We start from the raw sequence: 21,414 nt of genomic DNA, 5'->3' as shown, positions 1-21,414 counted from the left end.
TGTTTGTGTGATGTATATTCGCGCAAGCTTTGGTATGTGCCCTTTCACTGATGTCACAAACCCCTCGCTCATTTTGTGCATGCAAGCTCTATGGCACGTTTTTCAGTAGCACGTGCTGTACGACTGCGGCAGCAGGCTTCTTGTCACCGTCCGCCGCCTCTATTTTACACAGTAAGACGTTCTATGGGGTGCGGGGCAAACGAGGAGAGAGCGCTCGTGAGAGTTCAAAATTTTTGTCATGCCCATGGTGTCAAAAATTGTGCAATTGGAGACTTTGGCAACCCATACCGACTGGTTTGGCAACGCGCTGGTCCTTTGCCTTTCGTGTGAGTTCAACGGGTGGAGGTCCCATGTGATTGCATTGGAACGCTCATTTACAAATAAGATTTGCGATATGATCAGTTGAGCTAAAATCGTAGTGGATTGGAAATATCTTTTGAAAATTAGGGGCCACCTGTCTGGACGGGTTCGGCAATTTGCGTGGACGAAATTGACAGACTTGCAGTGGTTCACGGTTTCGGATCTATGGCTGGATTCTTCTGAAAATTGGGGCTCCATGTCTGGACAGGTTCGGCAATTTGCATGCACGAAATTGACAGATTTGCAGTAATTCACAGTTTAGGACTTATGACCGGATTCTTCGGAGGAAATACGTTTCTTTAGAAGCAGGGAATCAAAATGAACAAGAAGACTTTCCTGTGAACCTGCGATGACGCAATCTCTGCTGGTTTAAGCCATGACGTGTTCTATTCTTGATCGTAGTCGGAAAAGATGGCGTTGGCCGTTTGCCGGTCAACTGTTCACGCGCTGATTGGTTGAACAGCTGTGTGTTGGCGAATCACAGCCGATACATTCACCTCCACCCTGTAGGTGGTGTCGCGCCTTCATCCGCTCTGACTGCTGAGACCATATGCTTCTAAAGACGCACAGAGCAAAACTAAGTAACTGAGTTAGCAAAAGCAAAATACCGTTAGAAATGTGGGCATAAGCTAATATTTTCTGTGCCAACTTCAATTACCCTATATTTCAACACGTGTTTTGCTCCGAAATTGTAGGTTTCAGCCATTGCTGTAACTTAAATGACAAGATGATGTTAGGCACGCGGGTCTCATGTCATTAGAATCGTTAAGCCTTGCTCTTAGTCAGAGCCTTTAACGGATAAGTCCATAGAAGAATAAGAGCACTCGGTTTTTCAAACGAGTATGACTAGGTCCGAGGTCAGCCCTTCTGTAAATTAAATGGATACAAATTTGCCCGAGTGCGAAAAGGCAATAAGACTAGACGGTACATCAATATTGGGCGGACGCAAGCACATGCCTGATGTGCTGAAATATTTATTTTTGCTCTCCCCATGCCCCTGATCAGAACTAAGTTACGTCATGGGACGGGTTGGCCCCGGCTTAGTTTGCCTGTGCAGCATGCAAATAACGGTCATCTGTTCCATGACCCACAGATACACTAAATGTTGACAATTACATATTTGTCTGATAGTATTGGCTACTGGATTATGTGTACATATTTTTGGGTGGGACTCATTTAAGTGGTCAAGTATCGTCTGGCTAGTGGTTACACTCACGTATCCCGGGGAACCAATAGCGTAGTGGGTAAGCTACGCGCGTGGGAAAACAGAGGTACAGGATTGGGTTCTCCGCGGTATCCGCCCTTCCCGCCAGGGTGAGAGACAAATGGCGCCGTATAGTTTCAGCAGCTGAGTGCGTCGTGAAGCCCCAATTACACTCACGTGTTCGCCTCGGTTTTATCAAGCGTCATGTTCGTCTATCATCTGCTCGTGATGTGTCAAACGAGGCACCAGATGGTGTTAATCTGTGTAGCCCTTTGGGCTCCACTTATCAGTTGCCACGGTCAGGTGAGCCCACAGGCATGATGTAACATAGGCGGGCGCAGGAACTTTGGTGCGAAGTGGCATCGTAATTCTTGGCGCACCGAACGCCGGATTTTCACGACGCGACTCCGTCATATCGTATGCTACAGTGCATTAACCATTTATTGCATGCCCCAAACATACGCTGAACTGTGGTTAGCGTTAGATGATTGAAAATGCGGCATTATAAATGGCAACTACCTTACAGTTACGGACGTCGTAACAATGGGACGCCAGAGAAGGTTTTGTTCCTTCGCTTTTTCCTGAAGGGGGAGTGAAGGAACTAAGAATAAATAGGAAACGGCAGGAACGGTCTTAGTATGACTTGTAACCTATAGTACCGCATAATTTATATTGCACACTTCCAAATTTGAGGTTGCAGTGGCGGGGGAAATAATAATGTATACGCTCCTTTGCCGTTAAGGCGAGGGTGGACTCATGGTGGCATCGCTGCATTGGTTTGAGCTCCAAAATTACGCTTTGGTTCCTCCACGTTACCCTTTTCCCTCTGTCCGCACCTCCAGCTGTTTCCAGTCAGCAATAATTCCTTCATGCGCAGAAAGACATGTGAGATATGGTAGCAAATACTGCAGCAGCATCCCGCACCAATCAGCTGTTTACATTGAGGGGTATTGTAGGGTTGGGAACGGCGATTGTTTGGTGAACTTTGTGGACCAGACGTCGTTTAGCTTTTGTTAGATGTGGACAAGGTTAAGAATTTCTCGGACTGATTGTTCGCTGGTGCAATTCGTGTGTTGTGTGCACTTTGCGCACATTTTGTATTTCTCCACATCAAGGAACGTCTCCGCTGCGCCACGCTCGGCCGTGCGGGTGTGTGCGCGCGCGAACCAGGTTTACCACTGACATCAGAAATTCCCGCGTGCATATGTGTATTTTTGGGTGGTCATCAGCACTCATTCATCACTTGTGTTCATTAAGGTGATGCATGGCTTCAAAACCTGGGTAAACATGTATTGAACTAATGAGCTTGGTGACTTTTTGAGTCAGTGGGGCCCAGACCCCAGTAACTTTTGGTCTTACAGTGCTATTGTTGTGTTTTGAACATACAACACAAAACCAAAACAGACAAAAATTTCGGCAGTACCTTTTAGCATGTAGTTTCATACATGACTTAACTAATCAACAATTAATTTTGAATGGAAGTGGGCTGCAGGTAGTGCAAAATGTACTGCCACTTTTTCAAGTGCATGGTATTTCAGGCATTAGACAAATGCCTCATCTGTACTCTCAATGTGCCTGTGTTCCAGGTTTCCATAAATCTTCATGATGACATCACCAGGGTTGATAGCAGTTCTAGCTGGCTACATTGGGGCCACAGAACCTGCTCTCCGTCTTCTTCTTTCTCTCCTGTTTGGTAAGTTATGATTAGAGGGATTTGTCTGAGAATAGTTTATAGACATGCATAAATGGTTATTTTATTTACAAATGCTTGTCCTCATATGTGATTGATGTTCATTACAGCCTCATATGAGGTTTATCCACTTTTATGTTAATGCTACTTTCCCCCTTGCTTAGCATCCTTCTGTTTGGTTACATGAGATGGAAGTTTCTTGTGCATCCTTAGATATCTTGGGTAGATAGGTTTTCATTTTGATGATCCATGCTAACTTGTTTGATTGCATTTGTCCAGGGATCTGTATGTTAATAGCATTGTGCCAGACATCATACAATAACTTTCTGATGGTGAAGCTGTTTCATATGTATTTCATGACATTTTTATTTCCTGGTGTATATTGAAGTGCTCTCCTACTTTTGTTCCCTAACTGTGTGCCAGAATGAATGTCAGGGTTGAATGTATTCTTTTGCAGACTGCAGTGTATGAGGCTGATTATACCCAAAGTGCAGCCTGTTCATTCTGAACTGTGTCCACAGTCCACATAGGTTCACTGACATGTCCACTGGCCATGAACCCACCTCCAAGCATTGTAGTGCCAGTTCACAGTATGAGGTACATGTATAGGTATGTGCTGATACCTACCAAGCAATTGCCCAAGCATCCAGAGGGCTCCTTTTGACCATGCAATGATGTGGGCAGCTGACAGATGTTCAGTGAGCCTTTCCACACTGTCCTCACCTGGTCCAACCATCAGATTAGCCAAGTGTGTGGGAAGCTTAAACAGATGAACCTCTGGCAGATGCTTGATATAAGTGTCTGCTTGGAATCTAGCTTCATTGATATGCCAATTGATCAAAATGTATAACTCTTTCCACTCCTGTCTTGATGTGCAAGCATGCAAGATGTCCACTGGCACACCATCTATTGCTAGCATATATCTGCCCCACAGGCTATCCGCTGGCCATTGTGCATCGGTACACAATGCGCGATCAATCACCGACAGTGCAGCATATATTCTTCATACTCTCTGGCCTGTGGCTATTCTACTTTAACTTTGGTGAGTTGCAGCTGGTGATTGTGTTCTTCATTGTGTAGTATACCTGAGATCTGTGATTTCACTGTGTGGTATATTCCATCACATTTTTATGTTATCATTTTTTCCAATAAGGTACATCATGTGGGACACAAACTCATGGTATGCACCATGAATTGAAATATGTTGGCTGTTGATCTTGTGTGATGTTTGTGCACCATATGTTGAACATTAAATCACTTGCAAGATGGCCACCTAATGCCAATGCTAATTTGCACCTCTGCTCACTGGACCACCCTGCTTACTCTTCATCACTGTTGATGCCTGTACCCCATCCAGATGGTCAGCCCAGCCACTTACCATGCTGCCTCCCACCTTCAGCACTGCTGGTGATCCACTCCATCATCTGCGTGGCCGTGCTGTACCTGACGCTGCTGGTGGCCGGCGGCACGCTGGGGTCCGTCGTCTTCTCCTTCATCTTCCAGATGGGCTATCTCATCACAGGTGGGAGCACGAGCTACGGCTCCCGCTCCGAGCCTCAGTCCAGGCGACTGGAAACGACCGCGTGTAGAACGGGAGGCCGTGGGACGTGTCTCGGCAGGGCGGTCCTACTGTCTCCAGCCATGTTGGGGCGCTCCATTCGCCGGATGGACGGGATCTGTCACGTGACTTGTCCATGGGTGTGTTTGGCTGCTGCAGTGACGTCGACTTATTCCAACACACTCTGTGTAGAGTTGTTTCCCATCCGGCTCCGAGTAACACCATACGCTTTGTCGTTGGATCGAGGTCTGATTCCGCAAGATAGGGCATGATGTCTTAGTCTATTGGGCTCGCACGCGTTCAGAAAGCAAGATCTACAATATGGTCGTGTAGATAGGCTTACGTGTCTTACCTAACTGCCAAGGTCATCAGTATTACAATCTCCCGCGCAGATTAATAAGATAGGTCGATGAATTCAAATGTGACGCCGATTGATGAAGGGGGTTGATGATTCCAGTGTTAAACGACAGCACAGTGCGCTCGATTTGCGCTCGGGTCTGAGGATCGCAAGTGTGTCGCCAGTCGTGCTACTCCGCCACTGCCATATATACATGGTCTTATTGGCTGCGACTGTAAGACGGTGGTATTTACTGAACTCCATTTACAGCACAGCACAGCACATTGGCTGCGAGGAAAAAGCAAATGTTATGTTGTTCTTCTTTAGCTGACGCGGTGCCAACGGGTACATTCGACTGTAGTCTTACTCCCATTAAGTCTCTTGAACGATCGATGTCGCCTGACCCCCAGGCACGGCGCCCGCTGCTGGGTGTTGGGGACCGGACTGCTAACGCTCGCGGACCCGTGCCGCAGGGTATGTGTTCTCCCAGACGGACGGCTACGACATCAACTGGTGCACGCCGCACTGCGTGCTAACTCTGCGACTGATCGGAGTCGCCTTCGACATGTTCGACGGCCATAAGGACAAGGTGCGTAGCCGAACGTCCCGCGCCCTGACGAACACGAGTGGCGCCCACCCAGCGCGCCGACCGGCACTGGGTGCGCAGCGCCTGGTGAGGAGGCTGACCCTGCTTGGCCCTGCGCTCCTGCAGGCGGAGCTGCGGCCGGACCAGAAGGACACGGCGCTGACAGAGCGGCCCTCGCTGCTGGAGATCGGCGGGCACGCCTTCTTCCCGGCGGCGGCCGTAGTCGGGCCGCAGTTCTCACTGCGGCTCTACCAGCAGTTCACGCACGGTCAGCTCAAGTTCGCGGTGAGTGGGCGCGGTCGCAGCAGGGGCCTGCTAACGACGCGCGTTCCGGCGCGGAGCTTGCGGAGACAGAGGTCAAGGCCGCTGTGTCCGCTCTCTGGCGCGGGCTGTCATCGTGACCCGCCGCGTAACGGGCTATTTGTGGGAGGGAGTCACGTGTGGGTGTTGACGTTTTCTGCTGATCACGTGCCGCACGCTCCGGGCGCTCTTCTGCGGGCTGTGCTGCCAGACAGTGTGCTTTGGCAGCCCAGTCGTGTCATTCCTTTGTCGTCACGAACGCAAAAGGCAAGACGTGTGAGCACGGTATCCAGCAAAAGGCAAGACCTCCGACACCGGGGCGCTTCGTGTTGCCATCGTCGTGAAGCGGCGGCTGGGCCCCAGAGTTGGGCCGGCATGAGACTTCCAGCGGTATCCGTTGGACTTGTCCGTTTTCTGCGCCCATTCCGGCTAGCGCGATCGATGTGGAATGTTGGGGCGGATCGCCATGGCTTCCCGTCGCAGTCCGTCGCCGCGGGGCTCGCTCTGTCCGCACCGCGCGTCGCAGGGCGTCAGCTGATCCATGTTCACACGTGGCCTGCTCGCGGAAAACACGAGAGTCGTGCATTCCAGCGCGGCCTGTGTTGGGCCTGATTATTTGTTGCGTGACAAGCAGGCGGTATCGATCGAGAGTGGTTGCCCGGTACCGCATAGGACGGAATGGCTTTCGGTCCGCCGGCCGGTCGACGACGCTGATTGCTTGCTGAGATAGTGACGATAGTGGTTGTTTGCTTAGTTGCATACGGCGAACCCTGAGCCCTGTGCCAATGCATTTGCCCTCGAACGTTTTGCAATGATGTGCCATTCACGAATAGTTCCGGACTATTTCGGTATTGTGGACATGTGACTCGAGCACTGTGGTCCTGTGCATGAAAGTAGGTGACTTGAGTGAGCGTTCCATCGTGCGCTGCATATATTAACGGCTGCATTAACCTATAAACTACATCACCTCCATAAGGTCGAATCCATCTAAACGACATTACCCTCTGGAGACAAAGTCGTTCTCTCAGGCTTTACAGCAGCCATCAGTTTTATGTATGGTTTGCACGAAATAGCCCGACTTCATGCCGAAATAGCCCGACTCCATGCCGCTCGCTTACCAAAAACTGTCCGTTGTGGTCCCCGCTGTGATCTCGCTGTGACCCCACTGCGACCCCGCTGTGACCCCAGTGCAGCCCCGCTGTGACCCCAGCGCTGCTCGAGCCGGGCGTGCAGAGCGCTCAAAGTACCTGCTGACGTAGTTGAGGCTGGTGCGCTCGACCTGTCAAGCAGCGGAAAATTGGCCAAGCTTTGATTGAAATGCTTCAGAAACTGTTGTTATATCCGGCGAATAATTGCTTTGGACGATTTCTGTCAGAAAATCTGCTGTCCAGTCGGGATTTGGTCCGTACTGGTTCGGCCAGTTTCCAAACTTGACGCCAGCAGCCCCCAGCGCTGCACCCCCATGACGTGCCGAGGGACCGCCCTCGAACGCGGCGTTTGCCCTCACCGCTGGCGTCTGCCCTCACCGCCGACGTCTGCCCTCACCACCTGCGTCTGCCCTCACCGCCTGCGTCTGCCCTCACCACTGGCGTCTGCCCTCACCGCTGGCGTCTACCCTCACCGCCGGCATGTGCCCTCACCGCCGGCATTGATATGTCGCCCGCCGCGCCCGCCGTCAGCGGGTCAGCCGCCACCATGAGGCCTGCGACCGGTCCGTCTGCTCGCACCGCTGCTGGGGGCGCCTCGCCGGCCGCCGCTGGACGCCTGGCCGCGGTCCTGACGCGGCGCCCTCTCGCCCTCCCCTCCCCCAGCCGGACGCGGCCGGCCTGCCTGACTGTATCCGACCAGCCCTGCTGCGCCTCGGCCTGGGCGCCCTCTACATGCTGCTCTACCAGCTGCTCTACACCCTGCTGGTGCCCGACGACTACTTCCACGGGCCGGCGTTTATGGTGCGTGCCCGCCCGACACTGGGAAGGCTGGCTCACTGCGTGACGCGCAGACGTAGTGAGAGCTGCACCGGTGTCTGGCAGGCGTTAGGAGGCCTTTTGTGGAGGGGGCGAGAAGGGACTGTGTACGTGTGGTATTCACGGAATGACTGCGGGAGATTTGTGCGCTGACGCCCTTGTAAGGCCAGGCTTCGTTACCCGCTGTTTGTCAGCGGCGGTTGCCCTGCTTGCGATAGGCGTAGGCGGTGCTGTAAAACTTGTGCAAGGCGTGAGGGGCGTTAACCATGCGGCGGCGCGGATCCGTCAATGATCTGCTGGAGTTACCCGACGCGTCACGTGTGCGAGGTCACCCGCCAGCCCGCTGTGAAATGACGCGTCACGTGACGTGCACGGTAGGCGTCCAGCTTCTGGAGCAAGATGTTCTGGATCGGTGTCTGGGTGAAGGTGATCTTCATGCGTTACTTGGCTGCCTGGATGTTCGCTGAGGGAGGCTGCATCATGCTAGGTGAGATGATCTTGCACCATCCCCCCCCCCCCGTACACTCTTGTATATTTTTTTGTGTTAGACCCACCTTCCCTCTCGGTTCATTCCTTCCGCCTGACCACCTCATCCACCCTTCCATTATCCAATCGGTGCAATGTTCTCACGTCCGTCACCGTCCAATCCGGTTTCGTCCAGCATCCGCCTGGCAGGGATGAGATAAAAGGCCACGCCCCACAGGCCGTCATCCGCGACATTGGAAGCCGCGAAATTGAAATGTGTTTTGCTTTCTGAGAAGCATACTTGGTCTGTCGCACAGTGTCCCGGGGGAGGCCCAGGTTGGATCCCCGATCGAGAGAGTCAGGACCTGTAGGCGCTCGTATGACACGGCAGTTGCCGTCACCCCGCGGAAAGGGTTGCACTGCAGCATGCTTCAGGCGCCATGGAAGGGCACATGTGATTGTGGAGGATTGGAGACAGGGTGGACGCCTACGTTCAATCCGCCATCAGTGGTGCCGTCATGACTGCGGGCCTCTTTCGGTGTATGTGTCTCGTTACTTCGGCGTGGGCTTACGGTTGTGCCATGTCACGCGGCATGTTAATTTTTTCGGCATCTGTGGTGCAGCTTTCCCAGCTCCGTCACCATTATTCCACCCATCCCCTTTGGGTTTTGGCGTATTTCAGAGTCCACACCATTGATTGCGCCCTGGTTTGGGTCATGGTAACTGCCTGCCAGTGTACCTCGTAATCGGCATGCGTGGCTGTGTCGTCCTCAGGTTTGACGTATAACGGTCAGGACAGCAAAGGCAACCACCTCTGGGACCGACTGGCCAACGTGCGCATTCGTGTCTACGAGAATGCGATCAAGTTTCAGGACTATGTGCCCGGCTTCAACGTGAACACGAATGTCTGGGTCTCCAAGTAAGATATCGCGGCGGATGGGCACGCGGCTGGATGTTTGGGGGCGGTGGTCATCTGAACTTGGTCGGTCTTGTAAACTTACCAGTTATCTCCTGAAGCCCATCGCACAGTTTGTCAACTGTGAATGATATTGTCATGTCGGTTGTAGAGCATCTTGTCTACAGAGAACGTTGGGGATTTATCGTGCGTTCAAGTAAACTTGACTTTAAGAAAGCGGAGAAATACTGCATCGAAACGGAGGGCTACTTCGCCACCTTCCTGTGATACCTATTCGTTCTGCCGGTAACCAAAGTCGCAAGATCAGACCGAACCGATCAGATCCAGTGATGAGAATGCTGAGATTGCCGGCCACGTGGTCAGCAGCAGCACGTCCTCTCCCCGGTGTGGCGTGTCGTGACGCCCAGAGTGTTCTTCCCCACCTCCTGCCAGCTGGCCCGACAGCGCGGGCGCCGCGCCTCTCTGACGACAGGTACATCTTCAAACGTCTCCGTTTCCTGGGTAACAAGGAGCTGTCGCAGTTCCTCACGCTCATGTTTCTGGCCGTGTGGCACGGCTACCATCTCGGCTACTTCGTCGTCTTCTTCATGGAGTTCGCCATCGTCTTGTGGGAGAGAAAGGTAAGTGCGTGTTGACGTCAAGTCGGCGTTCCCCTCGCATCCGCGCGGCGTCACGCAAACAGGGGGCTGCAAGCATTTAAGTATGCACTTACTCGAGAGAGCAAAAACCCAATCATTTGTTCCAGCTTTAACTTTGTGTCTGTTCTGCTGGTGTCTCCATCTTACAGAGACGTGCGGCTCTGTGGCGTATGAGGGAATAACCTCGCATTGATGTTCATCTGGTGAAGCGTCGTCCCTCCTCCCGGGCCGGACCGTCGCTGCGCCTGACCCGCCGTGGCGCACGTGTCGCAGGTGCTGGGCGCGCTCTCTCAGTACCCGTCCGTGATGTCCACCTGCTGGGACACCTGGCTGCGGTACCCGCTGCAGCTGGTGCTGCGCCTCTACACGCTCGTCTTCCTGGGCTACTCGTGCGTGCCGTTCGTGAGCGTGGTGCGCCGCCGCTGGTGGCCGCTGCTCAGCTCGGTGTACTTCTGCGGCCACGTCATCTTCCTGTCGTGGCCGGCGCTCGTGCCGGCCATTCACTGGCTGATGCGGCTGTGCGGGGTGCGGCGCGTGCGGCCGGCGGCGGCCGACGGTGCGCCGAGGCCGCCCGCGCCCGCGCCCGTGCCCGCACCCGCACCAGAGCCGGAACCCGCCCCAGCCGGGTCGGCCGCCAAGAAGGAGCTGTAGGGGCGCGGGCGAGGCGACAGCCCAGGGCAGGGACGCGGCCTGGTCCGATCGCTCAACAGAGCCGGGGACGCCTGTGCCGTAGCATAAATGCTCTCCGACCAGGTATTCCGTCATAATGTAGCAGTACTTACGGGGCGGGCGGCGAGGCCTGTTGTTACGGGGGGCCGCCGCGGCGCTGGCAGCGTCGGCCGACCTCGGTGCCGCGCCGGTCGGCTTCGCCGCGTGGTCGGCTGGCTGGTGTCGGCGCGACGCGGCGGCGAGCGCGTGGCAGAGTGGGTCGCCGGGTGAAGAGCGTGTCTGTCTACCTCTGCTGTCGTTGCGAAGGCGAGCCACACAAAAGACGGCGGGATGAGAGCGCGGCGTTCAGTGGCGCGCGCGCCGCTCTCCGGGTGTTGTTTTACAGCCGTTTGCCGTTTGATTCGCTTCCGATGCTAGTGCGGCTGCTGTGTTGCCGCTGTTAGTGATTTTGCGGTGAGTGTCGCACAAGCGTCGCTTTCGTCGCAGCGCGCCGGTCACCGAGACTGGTTTTAGCCGCGTCGCCGTGGCTGAGGCGATGGGCAAGCGTTGGCCCCCTCGTGTGCCGATGTGTGAGAGAGGAAGGCCGGCTGGCGTCGTTCAGCTCGGCACTGACCCCGCTGATCAGCACTGGCGCGGCAGCGCGCCAACACACTGCGCGCCATCTTGGCATGGAGCCAGGCCCGACGCCAACCGGGTTATGGGTGTCTACTGCACCGTTGGTTGAACCTTGGACGCTGAACGAGCGAGTGATGTTTGGCCAGGAGCAGCCGGTGGTTGGTTGGTGTTATGGGTGACTAGTTCGGGCGCTGAGGAGTTGTGCAAGGACTGGGCTGGGCTTGTTAGCCATTTTGCCGCCGTGGTAAACGGGCAATGGCGCGTCTCGCAAGCGTGTAGTTCAGCCTGACATGGTACCTGTACAGGATGCTGGTTAAAACGACGGATATTGAGTCCAGGGAAACAGTATAATCGCCAGGAAAGTATTTGTGGGCCATAACGTTTGTTTTCTCAATGCCAATGAGTTTGCATGTCTTTGGCAACTTTGGAATGAAAACATGCTTGGGTTGAGATAGTAGCGGGCGGGATTGTTCTCTGGCCTTGTTTACGTTCGGCGTATTGGAATGGTGCTGGTGTTAAGGTAGCCTTCTCCTTGCGTCCCGTTTTTTCGTTGTCATTTCGCAACCGTTGCCAGTTCGAATGTGAATAATCAAATATGGATTCGGAGTGTGCTGACATAATGAGGAATGTACTTACAACATGAGCATAGTGTTAAATTAGTATTTTACTGACGGAACGTGATGATGCCTTTCACATGCATCTAATTGTGATGTTTTCATTGTGTAACAATACAAAATGTCGTCACGGGTTTTTTGTTTGTTCCACCGTACCTACGAAGTAGGCGGTGCTTTCACGTTGTTCGTGTGAGTTGGAGTAAGAGCTAATTCAGCCAGAAGCCAACCAATCATTATTTTTCAATCAGTAATCTTTCACAAACACATCTCGACACAGAAGCAAACAAAGCGCGCATATGCATATGACGGCTTCGAAGCGACCGGTGTCGGGGACCAATGTCAATCGTCGTCGCCACTGGGGCGACAGACGCTGACGTGGTTCGACGGACGAGTAGAAACATCTCAACCCCATCCCCCTCGTAACGGTAATATCTTCTCCAACGCTCAGTTTTGTTGGGACGGATGAACGAAAGGGAGTGGGGTGTCGGTAGCTCGTCAGTGCCATGTACATTTGGGTTCGGTTGTTTGGATTAGATTGGATGATTGAATTGTTCGGCGGTTTCGGCCGGTCACGGGCGTCTTCGGTCTGCGGGACGAGTGACGGTGGATAACGGCGCAACTACGTGCGTCTGGGGCTCATCCGCGGAGACCTGCCGCACAAGGAGCTCTGTCCAGGCTTTGTGTCCGGCGCTCGGACGGGGCCTCTTACCAGGGGCACTCGGGGTCCGCCCACGGCTGGTGCACGCGACCTGCCCCGCATGAACGGGTTGTCGCCGAGGATCCAGGGTGAGCACAGTAGGGTGATGGATGCCATGTACAGCGGGCATGGTTCAGCAGATGGAACTCGCGCATGTGTCAGACGTCAGTTCAATTCGAACTACTTTGTAGCCAGCGCTGATTTTGCATTTCCCTTGAGCCAGACAGCCCGGGCTGCGGGCGGGTACTGGGTACGTTCGCGTGACCAACTCCGCCAGGGTGTGTGCCGAACAGACCGCCAGAGCACGTCCTCTTGGCTTCATTCCGCTCCATGTCCAGGTCGGTTCCCACTATGAGTCGCATCGCGTGGCGCCGGTTTACGCCCTGGCTTTTATTTTTGGAATGCATAAAAGGCCAGAACCTTTCCGAATCTATTTTGGCACCCGTCTCAGCTTCTCCAGCCCTAAGATGGCGCGTCCCTGTCGGCTGCACGTTGGGCCGCTTTGGGTCGCACTGGTCAGCCTCAGTTGGGCCCACTCTGTTCCCGGCAGGCGCTTTGCTTCAGGTCTACATGCATCAGAGCCCGCACAGGTCCGAGACCATGTTTCTTATTTTTGCAGGGCTTCTCGGGCGTGCAGACCCGTGTCTTCCCGGGCCTGACCGATCTCGAGCGCTGAGACTGGGGAATCTCACTGCATTCAAGTATCGCCTACTGGAGATTTAGCGCATGCCATGTGAGTGTCTCAAATGTGGAGCGTGCGCCAATGTCGCGCTACCGGACTAAAACACTTTTTGAACTTTTGCGGACTCGTCATACACATGAAGCATGGTAATGCTTTATCATGCAAATAGTCCGCCGTGTCAAGTCAACTCCGTCGGCAGCAGGATTACGAAATTTTCCATTTATTGTTAAGCACCCGCTTATCGAGAAATAATGCGCCAATAGCAACAGTTTCGTTTTGTCTGACTGATATTTGTTCGCTTCTCATGCTGGCGGCTACTGGGAAGGAGTTGATGAGGCGCTTCCGCAAACTGTTCCTGATGCTTAGCGTGTATGTCTGGGATCAAAGTCTGGGCTCCATGCAGTGCGTCATTGTAATCCTCTTAGCTCCTGAGCTGATATCCCAAATTTGGAGCGATTTGACCCCAGCCGCCCTGGGCCCGAGTGAAGCTAATGGACGTTAAACAAGACGTAAATGCCACGACAAGGCAGGCAGTCCCCGTTAGTGTTCCATTGTAGGCGAATGTTTCGCAGCTGGCGGGTTAGCTCCCGGCACGTGGTAGCACTGTGCACTTACATCAACAGGCATTCACTACCGGTCAAGGGACATTGAGTTGACTGGCCAGCGGCACACGGTCTTCCTCACAGTCTTCCCGCGAACTCTCCGCTCGTCGAAATCAAGTGACGCATTCACCGGGTATTGATTTATCGGCCCGAAACCCACAAAGCCAGCGGTGGCGGCGGCGTCACGCCTCGTAGGGCTTCCGCGTCCCGTCGGCGGATCCCGCGGGCAGATGTGTGGTGGCCGCCGCGGACCCCGCTCGCCGCTCCGTCCCCACGCCCAGCGTCCTCGGCTTGGCTCATCCTCCGCGCGGCCCTCGGCCTCTCCAGCCTCCCCTCCCACAGCCGGCGGCGAGTCCGCCCGCGGAGCAGCGGTGTGGCTGCCGCCTCGTCCTCGCGCCTCCCCGTTCCTCGCCCACCGTCGGCGCCTGCTCTGCATAGTTTGAGGAGCACCTAGGGCACTTAAGCCGCCTCAGGAGCAGCCCGTGACACCAGGGCCGGTCTCAGGAGGAGCCGGCGGCGGCAGGGCCCGTCTCAGGACGTGCCGGCGGCGCCAGGGTCCGTCTCAGGATCGTCCGGCGGCGCCAGGGCCGGCTATGCTGCCGTGGCCGGTACGTTCGTCAGACCTGGCATTCCTGTCGCCACGGCTGCCCGACGGCGACCACTGCTCGCACGACTGCCCGCCAGGTGAGAGCGCTGCCCCTGGCGCCGCAGCCCTCGCGTGGGACCGCGAGGTATCTCTCGAGGTACCTCCACCGGCGGCCGCAGGCGGGCGGCCGAGCCCTCTCCGCCGCGTGCCGCGCTCTCGCCGTGTCACCGCCGCCGCAGGAGCGCTCCGGGACGCCACTCTCGGCGCCCTACGGCCGTGACCTCCTCCGCGGGAGTCTCTTCCAGGCGCCGGCCCCTCACGCCGCGGCCGCCTGTGCAGGGGCTCCCTGGACGCCGCCGTCGGCTCTCCGCGCGACCCGTGACTGTGCTCGGCCCCCTCCGGCTGGCCGTTCGCACCGCGGCTGAAGCCCCATGCCCCTGACGAGATTCCTGCCAATTCAATTAAGGCAAATGAAATTACGCGCCGCGGCGGCGCGGCGCGGCGTCGGCTGATCTTGTTGGCAGTCAAAGTGGCCGGTTTTTCCGGGTGGCAGCTGCATTGATACGCGGTCACGTGACCGCTGGGCTCCACGGCGGATGGCTGAGAAAAACGGAACCGGCTATTTCGATGTGTGACCTTGAATGATTGGGCTGAGTAGCAGAAACTCTGCGGAATGGTCGGTGCAGGTCCGCTTTCCTTCGAACTTGTTCCGCGCGATGTGCTGGCGCTTCGTAGGACGTCCTCTGCTCACACTGACACCGGGGAAAACGAGCCAAGTCTGTGCGTCACACAAGACGCATTTTATAACGATGTGAATTCAGCATAGGACAGGCATGTCTTGCAGATCCAGGTCGATGCGGGATCACCGTTAAACAACGAAATGCAGACGTGGAATCTTCTTCGATTGGCATCTATGCGTTTTGCATGCATGCAAAACGCACAGATGTCAATCGGGGAAACAAGCTCATTGTCACGTGGGCAGCAGTTTGGTTTGTGCTTGGGCAGTGTGGTTATGTACTTGATTTCCAAGGATGTAAGATTTCCTATCGACAATTTTTTACTGGAAGGAGTTAAACCGATCGGTTTAGACACTGTGAAAGGGACAGATTTGCGCGCAGATTGTATTTCAAGTTGGTTGGATTTGGTTACAGGTTTTTAGGCTGGAGCCCTTTTGGACAGTCGCGATCATTTCAGGGCTGTGGGATGAAGGAGCATGGATAACGGTAGGGACAAGACCGCATGCACATGGGACCCAACTGTCGAGGCTTCGGGAGGACGCAGAGGCCCACGGGGACCCTTCTGCGGGGTGTGTGCCAGGCGCACAGACGGAGGACCGTAGCCGTAGGCGGAAAGGAGGGTACTTCAGTCTACTCTTTGCTGGCACACGCAGCCCACCCGGACAAGCGGGTTGTCGATAGAGTGCAGGATAAAATGTTGAAGATGATGATGAAGGGGCGGATGAGTTGTTGGGATCGGAGAAGGTCTTAAAAGTTAACCCATCAGGGGCTCTCCTTATGAGCCTCCGGGAACACGCAATGCGCTCGCGGTGTCACTGTGAGTAAAGCCCCTGGGGAAACCTGCAATAGGTTTACCTAAAAGCGATGTTGATTGACCTGATGCGTGGGCCCGGCGCCTAACTGAGCGTCTCATCTGACCGTGCCGTTGCTGCCCCGGGGCAGCGTTTCCGGCCAGCGGTGCTGACGTGTCCGGCGAGGCGGCGCCACCGGCGGAGTCAACGCTGGACGACCTGACCACCATCCAGACACCCAGCGGCCACCTCATCACACTAACCTCGCTTTCCGGCCCGCTGAAGAGAAAGCAGCGCCGCTACAGGTCAGGCAGACGCCGGTGGGGCGCCCGCCGCTCTTCTGACCGGACACGAGCTGACCAGCTGAGCGCACGCTATCTGACCTGACTTGGTGGGAGCTGTCTTGATCTGACCTGGCCTGATCTGGTGGGAGCTGACGTGATCTGATCTGGTCTTGTGAAAGCTGACGTGACCTGGCCTGATAGAGCTGACGTGATCTGACCTATTGTGGTGGGAGCTGGCGCGATATGACCTGACCCAATATGTTGGGAGCTGATGCGATCTGACCTGACCTGATCTGGTGGGAGCTGGCGTGATCTGACCTGATCTGATCTGGTGGGAGCTGTCGTGATCTGACCTGATTTGGTGGGAGCTGACATAATCTGACCTGATCTGGTGGGAGCTGACGTGATCTGACCTGGCCTAATGTGATGGAGTATTCAGGTGATCTTACCTGACATGACCTGACCTGACAAATGTTGGCGTTCTCTCTGATTAGAGGATATCCGCGAGATATCGTCTCGTCTCTTGGGTAATATACTCTGTCCATTGCAGGATGAATAGAAGTGTGTCAACTACGCAGTTAAAGCGTGTTATTGACAGTGGGGTTGCAAGGGAGTGAAACCACTTAGAATCCAACTAGTTACTGATAGAAGTTATTTGCTTTGAACTGATAGTTCATTTTTTGCGATGGACTCGAAAAACAATATATTCGTCGGCGTGAAACAAAAACATAAAGCTCTGTCCGCTTGTGGTCTTTTTTTCTACGGCTTTCCACCGATGCCCACGCATCTCCAGCTGTAAGCGGTGTTCTTGGTGTCGTTCCAGGACGACGTTCACCAGCCACCAGCTGGACCAGCTGGAGCGGGCGTTCCAGAGCACCCACTACCCGGACGTGGTGTTGCGTGAGCAGATCGCGGCCAGCGCCGACCTTACCGAGGCCAGGGTTCAGGTCAGGGGCCAGGGTACGGGTCAGGGGCCAGGGTACAGGTCAGGGGCTAAGGTACAGGTCAGGGGCCAGTGTACAGGTCAGGGGCCAGGTTACAGGTCAGGGCAGGGTATAGGTCAGGGGCCAGGGTGCAGGTCGGGGACTATGGTGCAGGTGAGGAACCAGGGTGCAGGGCGGTGACCAGGGTGTAGGTCAAGGGCTAGGTCACGGCTATTCGGCTCAGCTCGCCGCGTAAGGGAGCGTTGTGAGCGCACGTCCTGGTCTCAGTGCAGAACCTGCGCTTGTCAAGAACGCCGGCTTAGTGTGTTGGCATTACCGTTTAAAAGCGTTTCCGCCTCTTTTGACGTCGTTTCTCTGGTGTTAAGCACTGATGTGAGGTATCTTCTATAGGTCACTTTAATTGCTGCTTGATTTGAGCGCTGTTTCCTTTGACTGCAGGTGTGGTTCCAAAACCGACGAGCCAAATGGCGAAAGGGTGAGAACGTCACCTACAAACAGCTGACGGCGTCATCGCTGGGCAGCCCGTCAGGTGGCGGCACGGGCGCCGCCCTGATGGCGCTCGTGGCGCCACCCGAGGAGCAGGCGGCGGCCGGCCCATGTAAGACACTGGCGGAGCACGGCCACTATCCTGGCCTCTGTTGTTGCCTCGCACCGTCAGGTCCTGCCTTCTGCACGGCTGGGTTTCCTGCAGAGTAAGGGTTGGGTGTGTGGTTGTGGCCAGGGGTGTAGTTTCCTCTTCGGTTGGGGGGGGGGGGGGGGCTCTGGTTCCCTTAACTTAAGCTCTAGTCCCGTCCCCACACACCAACTTCGAAAAGAAAGTAGGAAAAATGCGGGGATAATCTGGTTGTTGACGTATATTCTGGGTCATTTCCGTCATTTTTCACTGTAAAGCTCCTCCCATCCCCAACTGACTTTGCAAAACTACGTCTGTGGTTGTGGCCTGAAGGCTTGATCATGCCGCTGGTTGTGGCCTGAGAACTTCAGCATGCCGCTGGTTGTGGCCTGAAGACTTCAGGGCTCCAAAGAGGTCTATACAGGCCGATGGAGCTCTAGCCGAAACAAATCGGTAATGTGGGCATCTCAATGTGTATCATCTCATCGTGTATTCGTCTCATCTCATGTAATCATCTCAATCGTGTAACAATCGGTGTAAATTTTATGAAGATAAATGTTCAAATACTCGCGTTACATGATAAGATTATAACCCAGCGAATATTCATCACTCTCTGAAAGCTAGCTGCAGACCCAAACCAAACGATTGTTTAGGGCCATTGGTGACAAATGAAATGATCCGAAACATGCGGCCTGTTGAGTGCAGCACATCACCAGGAACGGTCCTCTTTCCAGTGATAAGCCTCAGCGATCTGACCAAGGACCTGATGTTGCCGCTCGAGCCGTCGCCTCCTGCGACATCGCCCACAATCACCATCGGTAATCTCCACCGAGCGTGGCGGTGTGTGCACGCTGATGACGTGCCTCAAGTAATTCCAAAGCCAGCAGCGCGCTTCATTTCTTCATTCTGTAGCGCATTCATCGCTTTAATTGTTATTGAAATTACTCGGTGATATTGCATCACAACAATTCAGCGTGAAATGCAACACCATTTCGGGCTCGGGGTGCTGGGGTGGGGTGATTAGTAGTGCCTCAGTGTGTCTCGCCTGTCTCTGGCTAGAGTCACCTGCAGCATGCCGCCCCTGTCTGCAGGCGACGGGCCTCCAACGCCGCTGTCCAGCCTCTGTGCCGGCCTTGACTGGGCCTCCTCCGGGCCGCTGGCGGTCGCCGACAGCGGCGTGTTCGCCGACCTGCTGAGCGCCGCCGGCGCCCACCAATCAGCGTTCGCCGAGCCGGCCGACGGCAGGCAGCTGCAGTTCTCGGCCGACGGCACCGAGCAGGACCCGCTGTCCGGCTGTCGGTACGAACAGGACGGCGTCGAGCTTGACGACGAATGAGAGGTGGCCGGGAGCGGTGCGTGCAGCACCAGCGGCAGAGGAGCAGGACTTTGACGTTGTTTTCGTGCCTCGTTTTGTGGAGGTTTGGAACTGACGTCTGCGGTTTGGCTTTTAATGCGTTGTGTTTGCGCCTTTGAACTGCTGTGCATGGCAGTGCAAGCTTAAAGCGCGTCCTGGCCGTCCGGTCGTCGATCGACGCGATTGTGGCGACACCTTCATCGTGAGACTTAGGCGGGCCTGACATCTGTTGGACGTTCTTGCCAGATCGGCCCGATCGTGTGAGGAGTAATTGTGTAGGATTGGGGTGATTGTGTAGGCTGTTTGGTGCACCTCTGCATAAATTGAGTCCATCGTGGGACTTTTATCATTTTGATCTGTTCCTCGCATGTCACCTGCCTTCAAATTACGAGCACGAAGTAAATGACTGCATGAATGAAATAGGAACATGTAAATAAATGCTGCATGCAGGATTGCAATGCGCCAATTCGGTACTTAGTTGGGACTTAAGAGGCTATGAAATCAGTAAGGATCTTGTCTTTAAGCCTGAAGCATTGGCATTATCACACGAATTTTCACAATCGATGGTCACACATGTCAGTAAATGTAAATGGATCCATAAGTACATAAGGTAGGCTTCTAGATAACATTCAACGCCGCATCTTGTCATACATTCTGTGCGTTGGTCCAAAACCGTGAGCAAACATGCACATGGCTTGGAAACAATGATGGTTGTAATACGCACTCTCGGAAAGGAGACAAGACACTCTGCGAGCTGTTAAACGGAGTAAAGCTGGGCAGAAGAAAAGTGGAAACATTATTTTGCAACGTTTCCCCGTTCCGTACGCTTGCAATGCTAGGTCGTGCACCAGCTGCCCTTTGTGCCCCCATGCGGTGGAGGACTTCGGTGATAGCAATCACAGCCATAGATATTTCAGCGCACTGAAACGTGTATTCAGCCAATCATGTCCGCATAATAGATGCGCCGATGGAGTCCTGAAACGGGACATTTGAAACGTGTCGAAATCGCAGACAGTTCGAGCAAAACTCACCTCTCAGCCACTGAGTCAGAACAAAGCCCAACTCTCAGTCACTAAGTCCGAGCAAACCTCAACTGTCAGTTGCAGTCCGAGCAAAGTTTAACTCTCAGGCACTGAGTTCGACACCGCAGTTTTCGTGAACACGGAACAACGCATGGCGCGTTACGCCCGTCAGATGCGGAGGTTTGCTGGTGTGCGCTCTGAGCGCCGCACCAGTACGGCTGCTCCCTCCCCCGGGTAAGTGCTGTTCCCCACGTCTCGTCGCGTCGTCTCTCACGGCGCGTGGCCCCGCGCCGCCCGCGACACGCAAAGCAAGGATCGGGCCGGAGTCTACCAGCGCACGGCTGCACGGAAACAACGCATGTTTCCCAGTGTGGCGACTGTTGTAGATTTAAAAAGATTGAATCTACCAGCGCAGTCTACCAGTCAACTGTTGTAGATTTAAAAATGGAGTTCTTGAATGGAGAACGGAAACAACACAAGTTTGCCAATGTAGCAACTGTTGTAGATTAAAAAATGGAGTCTACCAGCGCAGTCTACCAGTCAACTGTTGTAGATCCAAAAAATAGAGTCTACCAGCGCACGGCTGCACGGAAGCAACGCAACTTTGTCAATGTAGCAACTGGTCCGCAGCTTGACATTGCAACGCATTCGTGCCGTCATTGGACGAGAGCAGTTGCCGGAGAATGAGAGTAACGCGGACGTATTTGGAATCGACTCATTGATGCATCTGTTTTGTTTATTGTCAATATGAATCACATTCAGACTCAAGTTGTGCACCCAGCCGATTCTCGTGGCAGATGCCTTCACACTATCTACAACAGAGCGCAGGAACGTGTCGTGCCCGACCCTCGTGTAGACCTAATAACGTGACGTGCCCAACCGTCGTGTGGACCCAATAACGTGTCGTGCCCGACCCTCGTGTAGACCCAATAACGTGACGTGCCCAACCGTCGTGTAGACCCAATAACGTGACGTGCCCAACCGTCGTGTAGACCCAATAACGTGACGTGCCCAACCGTCGTGTAGACCCAGTAACGTGACATGCCCAACCCTCGTGTAACCCCAGTCAGCGCGGGAGGCGTCTTTTGAAGTCATTGCCGAAGCAAACATTTAGTCTGTACGTAAGCCGGGAAGACAAATGTGCGGACAGGGTTCAAGAATGAAAAAAACAGTTGGGAAATTAATT

At 54.6% G+C, this 21,414-nt stretch overlaps 1 protein-coding gene across 1 annotated transcript; it reads left to right on the top strand.

The window, feature by feature from the left end:
* The first annotated feature begins 2,740 nt into the window (after positions 1-2,740).
* Positions 2,741-19,634, top strand: LOC119096620 (lysophospholipid acyltransferase 5). Its single transcript, XM_037219523.1, has 16 exons — positions 2,741-2,821; positions 3,151-3,257; positions 4,189-4,296; positions 4,654-4,776; positions 5,623-5,738; positions 5,862-6,020; positions 7,847-7,984; positions 8,378-8,486; positions 9,239-9,383; positions 9,853-10,000; positions 10,292-10,548; positions 16,176-16,316; positions 17,119-17,242; positions 17,678-17,837; positions 18,587-18,670; positions 18,944-19,634. Exons 2-16 carry the CDS (start codon positions 3,167-3,169, stop codon positions 19,186-19,188), a joined length of 2,148 nt encoding a protein of 715 aa, XP_037075418.1. The 5' UTR covers positions 2,741-2,821; positions 3,151-3,166; the 3' UTR covers positions 19,189-19,634.
* Positions 19,635-21,414: the final 1,780 nt, after the last annotated feature.

This window comes from Pollicipes pollicipes, unplaced genomic scaffold, assembly GCF_011947565.3.
Source record: "Pollicipes pollicipes isolate AB1234 unplaced genomic scaffold, Ppol_2.1 Scaffold_4295;HRSCAF=5057_pilon_pilon_pilon, whole genome shotgun sequence".
In the NCBI taxonomy this organism is placed as follows: domain Eukaryota; kingdom Metazoa; phylum Arthropoda; class Thecostraca; order Pollicipedomorpha; family Pollicipedidae; genus Pollicipes; species Pollicipes pollicipes.
This window is presented reverse-complemented; position numbering and strand designations above follow the sequence as displayed.